Source organism: Meles meles, chromosome 12 (genome assembly GCF_922984935.1).
Source record: "Meles meles chromosome 12, mMelMel3.1 paternal haplotype, whole genome shotgun sequence".
NCBI lineage: Eukaryota > Metazoa > Chordata > Mammalia > Carnivora > Mustelidae > Meles > Meles meles.
This window is the reverse complement of record NC_060077.1, coordinates 19,668,539-19,677,964: the sequence shown is the minus strand read 5'-3', so window position 1 is coordinate 19,677,964 and position 9,426 is coordinate 19,668,539. Positions and strand designations below refer to the sequence as shown.

Sequence of the window (9,426 nt, the reverse complement as noted above, 5' to 3'; positions counted from 1 at the left end):
GAAACACCTCTGAGGGTCACCACCCTAGACACAGACCCAGGAAGGGGGAAGAGCTCTCGTAAGATCACAGGAGTTCCCTGGCCCACATGTCGGCCCGGGGCAAGAGGTCTGGGGGTCCCCGGGGCTCATGGCTGACAGAGCTGCAAGCTGCAGCCTCTCCGGGTCGTGGCCCAGGGCAAGTGCACAGTCAGGAGCAAAGACAAGATCAAGGACCACAGGGGAACTGGAAGCCTTGGGCACCAGCAGCCCAGACCCCGGCCAGATTAGCACAGGCCCTCCCCTGACCGCCGCTTCCCTCTGTCCCTAATACCCAGTTCAAACACACCAACTGCCTTTAGCAACAACGTCAAAAAGTCAAGGAGGAAAAAAGCATCGGAACCAGACTCACAGGCTACGCAGATGTTGAATCCTCGGGCAGGGAATTTAAAGTAACCGTGATGAACACGGTACGAGCGGTAACAGAAGCCACAGACAACGCGCGAGAACAGACGGGCCGTGAAAGCAGAGAGGGAAAGCCTGAGGGAAAAAGCAACACAGAACGCCGGAAACCAAAACCCTTAGAGAGAGACGCAGAACGCCTCTGCCGGGCTCATCGGCAGGCCAGATACAGCTGAGGAACGATTCCCGTGCTTAAAAAATTACTTAGATTACTTAAAAAATTACTTAAAAAATTAGTTAGAATATGTGTTACAATCTGAAAGCCGATCAGTCTGAATTCTACCGAATATTTAAAGATGCAATTCTAACAATTCTAAAGCCGTAAACAAACGGAGACTCCGCGTTTGCGTGTTGAAACATTCAGGACTGCCAGGAAATCGGTTGTTCAGGACTGCTCTGGAGATTTCCTCACCAGCAAGCGACTGTAGATGCTGAGTCTGAAACACAGCAAGGCCACGTATCTGGGAGAGCCAGCGCAACCCTGAGGGAGAAAAGGCATGTGTGGGGACTCACGTGTCCCGATTTCAAGACCACGAAGCTACGGCAGTCAGGACGGTGCGGTGTCGGAAGGAAAAGAGACAAACAGACCAACGGACAGAGAGGAGGACCCGGGGTTAGAGCCTCACAAACACAGTGGCCAGCGGACCGTGGACAAAGGAACGGAGACAACTCTGGGAAAGGCCAGCCCCTGACGGACAGTGGTGTCGCTGGCTGGCGTGAGGCCCCCGCATTACCTTTCAACACTGCACAGAGCTCCGCTTCTAAAGGACCTTATATTTAAGCTCGAAGGTACACGTTCATCCGCGGATGGCCGCTCTCATGGAGGGCAGGGAGCCCGGCGAGGAAGCTGCGGCTCACAGCACAGCAGACACTGCGCTTGGCCGCCGGGAGAGGGGAGGGCAACAGCCTCACGGCACCCTCGCCCCCTTCCCTGCACGGCCTGCTGCCAGGAGACCTTCTGGCCCGTGATTCCCCCCAGAGGCGAAGAGAGCCACGCCCCAGCTGCGTGGACACTGCAACACCCACTCCTCAGCCCCACCGAGCACCAAGGTGGCCATGAGACTGGGGACAGGCAGCAGCTGGGGGGACGCAGCCCAGGCTGTCAGAGCACATCCAAAGGACACAGATGCTGCTCAGCCTGCCTCAGACTCCATCAGGAAGCCGGGCCATGGTCCCCAGACGGGCCCACAGCAGCCCCCACACTGTGCCACCTATGGCCAGTTCCCCGTGTGGGCCACAGAGAAACCCCTGCATCTGGGCCAGCCCTGCTGCCCTGGGGAGAGCAGAGGGGCCGCCGGCCACTGGACTGGCGCTTTGCAGGGTCAGGAGAGGGTGTATTGAAAACGAGCACCAATCCTTCTCAAACTCCCAGCAAACTGAAAAGGAGAGAACACTCCCGAGCTTCTTTAACGATTGTAAGATAATTCAAGGGTTTGCTGAAATTTTTGTAACCAGGTACTTCATGCATTTCCACTACAAGGACAATCATCACATGCAGTGTGGTGATTCAGAAAATGGTTGCGCAGAGCAGAAGGCAGAGAGCTGGTAGCTGTGGGGGGCACATGGTGGGGATGAGGAGGGCGCGTCTGTCTGTTCTGCGGGTCCAGGAGCAGCGTGGGAGAGCCGCGCGCTGGGCTGGGTGCTGATGGAGGCTCCCGCGCACCGCGCCCCGACACAGGGGGACACACGGCTGCGCAGACCCTCTCCCCATTCTCCCTCCCTGGGCTCAGGGGCTGGTGCTTGTGCCCCGCCGCCCTGCCAGGGGGAGGGAGGCTCCTGAGAGCCAGGTGTCACCTGCCACAGTGTCCCCAGAGCTGGGACGTGCTGGGTACACTGTAGGCGCTGACTGCATGTCTGCCAAATGAATCCCAGGGTGGGATGTCACCCACGTGTGTTTCTCCACAGATTTCTGTCTTGAGACTTCATCCCGCTCACCTCGCACAAGCCAAAAACTTGAGGACCACACATCACCGTAAGGACATGGAGAGTTTATTTCATAAAAAATCACAACATATTTTCACTACTTGGTGGCATTCATCATTTTTCCTGTGCTGTGAACTACCGTAAACACATGATTCTTCCCAATTTCTTGTCTTTGGCCAAATTGTGTGCAGATAATAAAACGCCGCAGAAGCCCGGAGCTATAGCCTATAAATAAAGTGCACGCGCTCCTTCATTAGAAGTGAAAGGTTTCTTCATTACTCCCCTTGATATATTAGCTGTGTAGAACGAATATGCTGAGTTTAAAACAAAGAATTCCACCTAAAGGAAAGACAGCTCCAAACTCGATGTGCTTCCCCGGAGACGAAGGGGACAGCAACCCCAGTGCAGACTCGGGACCGCAGCGCTCTCTCTCCTCGGGGCTCCCGCGTGACGAGGCTGCAACCCGCAGGTACAAGCCATCTGGTTTTGGGAACCACGAGGAGAAGCCTGGGCGGGGGCTGGGCACACCCGAGCTACTCACCACACTCGCGGGGACTCGGCAGCGTTCTAGCCCCTGCCTGTCCCTGGGGCCCACACAGAGGTCACTGCCACCATCACCCCGTGCTGGGTCGGCTGCTGCCCCCGGGGCCTCGTGGGGAAGCAAAAACACAGCTGCCCCGCGATCGACACGTGGCTATCAGTCAGACCCCTCCCCGCACAGGACATGCCTGTGGGTGATCGCAGCAACTGTCGCGATCAGGTGACACCCAAGCGAGAGGGAGAAGGCCCCCTGAGAGCCAGCGGGCATGTGGGGTGGGCAGGGCTTGGTGCCACCACGGTCACAGTTTACAGAAGAATTTCCAGTATCAGCTACAGGCCTGAACATCTCACCCCCACGGCTCATGCACACTGTCCCTGCGGACACCCCGGTCTGAGCTTTCCCAGCCTGCTTCCCGATATTCAGTGGCACTGGGGGTGCATCTAAGGTCACAGGCCCTGGTGTCCCAGGGACCCTGCCCACACACGCAGCAGTAATGGTCACTCCACTTCCTGGGGGCCCAGCCCCAGTCCACAAACCGAAAGCGACCAGAAGACACAGCCACCATCAGGCCACCCTCCCCTGGTCCGTGGTGTGAGCGGCCTCTGTGGCCACATGGGACGTGTGCTCACTAGCCACCGGCGGCATCTGCCCGGGAGAAACACAGAACGGGTCTGTACATGACCAGCAGGAAGCTCTGGGGAAGCAAGGCCATGGGAAGCCCAACTGCAGGGTGGCGGGGATGGGGGAGGGCTCAGGTGCTCCCAGCAGGGCCCCAGGCGGGGCGCACCGCCAGTGTGGAAAGAACCCCGATGGGGGTGCTGGGAGCTGTCCCTGCAGCGGCCCCACCCGGGCCCTGAGCAGACGGGCCCTGAGCAGCCAGCAACCCCAGCTCCAACCCCCTATGCAGCCAGAAGGCGAGGGTGGCCCACGGGGCTCCAGCCTGCACCGGGCCCTCTTCTCAGAGCTTGCTGTGGCTGATTCAGCAGGTCGAGGACATTCTTCACGCTCCTCAGACACCCCCACGTGCCTCTGCCTGACCCTGCGGGGGTGCCTCGGGGCCTTCACCTCCCCCGCAGGGCCTTGCCTCTCTGGCCCCAAGTCCCCATCATGGCACCCAGGCTAACTTGCCCTTGTCGTGCTGCAGCCCCAGGGTCCTATGTGCCCACGGCAGGTGCCCCAGGGGACAGTCACTTGGCCACGGGAGGACCGGAGCTGGGAGGGCCACCCCTACTGTGCATCAGGCTTCGGGCCCAGCAGTGGGCTCTGTCACACGGGGAGGGCCAGAGGTGAGGACGCCTGTCAAGGGGGCCAGGACCCCCACGCCCAGACAGCAGCAAGGAGAGGGTCCCACGGTGAAGGCAGAGTGTTTCTTGTGTTTAGTTTGCGGGGTGTGTTCTGAGCAGCAAGACGGCCGGTCAGCAGCCTCCCTGCTCATACGGTGGACAGGTCCACGCGGTGGGCAGAATGGCTGCTCTTGTCCCAGGGGCTGAGCTTGGTGGACACTGTGCCTGGCCGGGTCCCGTTCATCTGCAGATCACAAATGAGTGAACGCTGAAGACCTGCTCCCAGGACAGGAAACCTGATCCCGGGCTGTGCAGAAGCGCTGGCCCAGAAAGCTGCATGAGGCCCCCTCCAGCCCATCAGGGCCCTGCTGCCCCTCGGGGAAGAGAGCCCTGAATGCCAGGAGCACACTGCCTCCTGCCTTCTGTGCGGACTTCCTTCCTTGTCACTTCCAGAGCTGGTGTCGCACACACTCACTTGCACTCCTGTCCGTCTGTCCGTGCGCTCACTCCACGTGCACTCACCGAGCACACCCTGCCTTTGCTGCCTGCTCTGGGCTCACAGGAGTGACCAGTGCCAACCATATCCTTGTCCCCATGCTCTACCCACCAGCGGGAGACACAAGACAGCCATACGTGTGTCAGTAAACAGAATGAGCAGTTGGTGGTTAAGATACAACACAGCCCAGGAAGCCCCTCCCGAGGACAGGACCCCTGCGCCAGGCCCTGGGCTCAGCTAGAACACATGTCATCCGCCCCAGGCACCTGGGGCCCTGCCCGCATCTGCACTTTCCACAGGAGGAAGGTGAACCCAGCCTGCCATGGAGATGACAGGCTTGTCGGGATCTCTGAGCACCAAGACTCGGTCCTTGGGTGTCTGCAGAGGGAAGAGACCTGTGCAGGAGATAAGCTCCCTGAAGGCCGGGCTGTGCCTGGGGACTTTCATGCCTCCCAGGACACTGGCAGCACACCCCATGCCTGCCTCCTCCTCAGCTCATCCTCCTTCCTCCTAAGTCAGTGCAGAAGTACTGGCCCTGGGAGATGGGCAGGAGGTCATGGGATACCTCCAGGACAGAGATCCCGCTGTGGGCATACCGTCACCCTGGAGCACATGCAGCCTGCAGGCCGGGTGAGGAATGAGAAGGCCGAGCAGGAGGCACCGGTGGCCATGACTTACCACCAAGCCCCGAGCTGGGCAGCTGCCTGTGCAATGTGCCCTTGGCCAGGTCAGGCTCAGGGAAGGAAGGAGACGTGCTCTGGAGATTTTGGGTTTAGGAGGCCCAGGAGGGCAGAGGCCTGGTGCCCCGAGCCAAGGCCAGCAGCCACTGGGACTTTCCAGATTACAAGGAAGAAGACCAGAGCCCACGGGTCCATGAGAGCAAGCGTGCAGGCGCTCAGGACAGGACCGAAGCGAGAAGGGGGTGCAGACCCGACACTGCACGGCACTCACGATGTCGGAGCTGAAGGGCTTCGCGTTAGCGCTGCGGATGGAGCTGCTCGTGAGGCTCCAGACCTTGGTTTTATATTTGAAGGCAGCCCTCACCTTTGAAGGCAGAACAGAGGATGGTTAGAAGCCATTTCAGTGGTGGAAATGGCAACAATAAACGTTGTTCTCCAAGGCCTCTAGGTTTTGTGCTGAAATAAAGTCCCAGAATGCCAGCAGCAGGGTATGGGCAGGATCTGGAAGCATTTGTCCCCCCACTATTTCCATCACCCCATCCTCCACAGAGCCAGGAGGGCCTGTGTGAGGCCAGGAAGGGGACGCCTGTAGGTGCTCAGCAACCAGGAGGCAAGAGAAGGGCTGACGGAAAGTAGCCTATAGCGCACAACTTGTAACCACTACCAAAGCCTGCCAGGATTACATTCCCGGACACCGGCCTGATGGGGCAAGACTTTCTGCGCTCTGTGCCCTTCCGGAAGTGAAAAACTACCTCTGTGTTTCCAGGAAGTAGAACAGACATACCTCTGAATTCAGGAGACAGTGGAAAAGGAAGATGAAAAACCCCTGGGGAGGAAGGGGAGAACACAGGATTAGGTCCTCGCATTTCATCACAGCACTCTCCAAGGCTTCCTCCCAAGGCCATGTGGGTTCTGGGACGGGCATTGGAGTGGCTCACCACTGGGGAACCTGCAAGTGAGCTGTGTGACAATCCTATGGTCTGGAGCCCCTGAGAACGGGAGGCATCCAGATCCCAGCGCGAAATCCAGCCTAGAGGCAGGCACCACTGCGCCCACTATGCTGTTTGGGCAAAGGTACAAAGGCAGGACAGACCCAGGGATGAGTAAAATGCTGGGAATGGACAAAGGTGAGGACATCTGAGAATCAACTGAACTGAGCCTTCATGTCCTCCCAGATAGCAGGATAGTAACAACGAAGCAGGCACGAGAATACGGATGTTCCCAAACTCTGAAGACAGCTACCATGTGCCCAACACTGGCCAACACCTCTCCTGAGCTTGCTCCCTTAGTGTGGAAGCTGCCGCAGAAGTTACTGTTCCCCCTTCGTGGAGGAGGGAGTGGAACGCAGAGAGGATGAGTGATGGGCCCCAGGACCCAGGTGCATAAGGGCTACAGCCAGGACAAACGTTCACCTTCTCCAGTGAATAACCGGAAGGAAACAATGTGTGCAGTTTATTACAAATTAGAAGCAGCAACATGCTCTCGTAAGATGCAGTCCCTGGTCAGGAAGCCCCAAGCTCAGCAAGGACGGCACAGGTGGGCCGTGCTCACGCTCACCAGGATTCAGCTCAGACTCAGCTGGAGGCTGTGTGTGGTGGGGGCACTCACTTCCGCCCTTCCTTGGGGGGGGTTGTGGGTCTGGGGATGCAGGTTCTGAGTACCCCAAGTCTCCGATTTCCAAGCTGCTGCCCCTTCTCTGCGCCTCCACATAGGGGACACACATGAACCCAGACCTGGGGTACACGCCATCACCATCTCTGCGACCTTTCCAGAGTGGCATCCACGCAACCATCTTCCCTTTCAGGCCCCGCTGTGCCTCCGGCCTACAGTGGCCGGCATGACGAGGCAGCCCTGCTGCGAACAGGCCCCGCATGCGGAGACCCAGGGGCGGGCTCCAACGATACCCCTGTCCTTGGCCCTGGGCATGCCCATGCTGGGTCTCGCAGAATGTGTGGCGGGAGCAGAGAGGGGGACCTCCGTCCTGCACCCGTGGCAACCCGCTGCACACGTGCCTGCTCAGAAGCAGACCACCTGCCAGGCAGTCCCACAGGCACTCACCTGCAGGGAGTTGAGGACAGCAAATATGTACTGGAAGGCCAAGGCCTGGTTGTTGACAGCAAGTACGCCGAAGACCCACGAGGTTCCCAGGATGGGCAGCAGCACGGCCACGGCTTTTACCGTCAACCTGAAAGGGAAGTGGAGATGGCCACTCTGGGGGGCAGGCCGGGGGCACTGGCCTCTCAGTGGGAGGCCGCTGAGAAGGAGCAGACATGGCCTTGCCGGGGGCCAGACCTGAGCTCCATCCTGTAGGGAACCTCAGGCAAGGAGCGGAGTGCTTGGGACCTGACACCGGGTCCCTGCCCGGCCAGCTCGGGGCCAAGCCAGCAGCTCTGCCTCTGCACTCCTGCCCTCCTGCCCTCCTGCAGCTGGCACCAGGCACCCTCAGCTGATCACCCTGACCCAGCTGGCAGCGGAACTGGGTCGGAATGCTGATCCCCGGCACCCGCGGAGCACAGCAGAGCCAAGGCTCTGGGGGTGGATCTAGCAGGGAAGGATGCACACTTGGGATCAGCCTCACAGGCTCCGTCCCAGAACGTGGGCTCCGCGGACCGTGGTCCCTGCCGCTTCTGCAAGCCTGGAGCAGAGCTAGCTCCTCTTCAGCTCCCAGGGAACCCTGAACCAGTGAGGCCTTGCCGTGTCATCTGATCCCAGCCGTTCTTCCCGTTGCTCACAATCTGCCCTGAATTCTGGAGCGGCTTGGCTCTGCGCACTGGGAGGTCCACACCCGGGCTTCCGAGGAAAGCTGTGCTTATCACTGGGCACACTGACTGCACATCAACCTTGCTCACTAGACCGTGAGCGCCCAGCAGCTACGCTGGGGCTTCATCGCCGTGATCCTGACATGCATCCCCGTTCCAGGGCCCAGTGGGCTCTCGGGAAGTGACCGCCAAATGCAGGAACAAACGCGCAAGTGAATGAGTGACAGACTGACGGGTGTGAACACGTGCACACACACACCCAGCATCTCCGGGAGGAGAGGCAACATGGCCAGTCAAGCTTCTTGGCGGGACACCCTGGATCCCAGTCCTGACAGCTCCTGGCTACAAACCCTGAAATCCAGTGGATGGCCCCACAGGTCAGCTGCCCAGGGAGCGGCAGCCCCACGTCTCCCTGAAGTCAATACAGTCCAAACACTGGAATCCGGGAAACGAACCATCATGGACAACGTAGCTTCATCTTCACATCTTGGAGAATCCGCATGTGAAAAGAGCAGGCTTGAGAAATGGGTCTCAAACTGTGCTGTTTTTTTCTTAAAAACAGAAGCCTCAGAACAGAAGGTCTTGGGGAAGACATGTCCAACTGGTGCTCTCTGAGGCCTCTTGTTAACGGGGCCAGAGCTGCCGGGGTCCCCTCATCACACACAGAAGGAGCGGGTCCCTGCCCCGGGGGGAGGCCCCGGCAGGTGGACGCTCCGCCCAGACACGCCCCCTCCCACTGCTCCCCAGGCCACCCCGCGTGGGGCTCAGTCCCCATGAGCCTCCCCCTCCTTCTCCCACGGCTCGTGGGTGGGTCCTCGTGGTCCTCAAGCTCACCCCTGCCCCCAGGAGCCTGGATCTCACTTGTGAAAGTGGAACGTTCCCTGCTCCTCTCTGGGGAGTCTGGAGTTCCCCAGGAAACAGACCAAGGAGGAGGGGAAGCCCCTTCAAGCTCCTGAGGAAGCCCGTTGTCCTGTTCGTCACCGAGCAGAACTGCTGCGCAGAGGACATGGCCAGATTGAAACCAAGGCCCGGGGAGGAGGAAGAAGCCACAGAAGCCATCCAAGGATGCTGTAGTTGCTGTCCCCCTGCCTGGTCTGGAGCCCGGGGGGGAGGGGCCACACAGGGGACCCCAGAAGACAGTGAGGGGGCCCCATGGAGCCAGGCTCAGCCGCGTGGAGGAGAGAAGCCCCAGCACAGGTCACGCAGCCGAGTCACCCTGCAGAGCCACCTCTCTGTCCAGAGACTCGGCCCGAGCTCTCCGGGGAGGAGTGGGACCCTGGGCTGTCCGGTGCAGGACACGGGAGTC

The 9,426-nt window shown here is 59.7% G+C and overlaps 1 protein-coding gene across 2 annotated transcripts in view; it reads right to left on the bottom strand.

The window, feature by feature from the left end:
- Positions 1–2,417: 2,417 nt before the first annotated feature.
- ADGRD1 (adhesion G protein-coupled receptor D1) overlaps positions 2,418–9,426 on the bottom strand; it is a 121,087-nt gene continuing 114,078 nt past the window's right edge. For both annotated transcript variants that reach the window (XM_046024578.1, XM_046024579.1), the window contains 4 exons: positions 7,420–7,546; positions 6,146–6,187; positions 5,633–5,725; positions 2,418–4,429 (listed from right to left, as the gene is read on the bottom strand). In XM_046024578.1, coding sequence (XP_045880534.1) covers positions 4,334–4,429; positions 5,633–5,725; positions 6,146–6,187; positions 7,420–7,546 — 358 coding nt within the window. In that variant the 3' untranslated portion in view covers positions 2,418–4,333. The remainder of the gene's footprint in view (positions 4,430–5,632; positions 5,726–6,145; positions 6,188–7,419; positions 7,547–9,426) is intronic.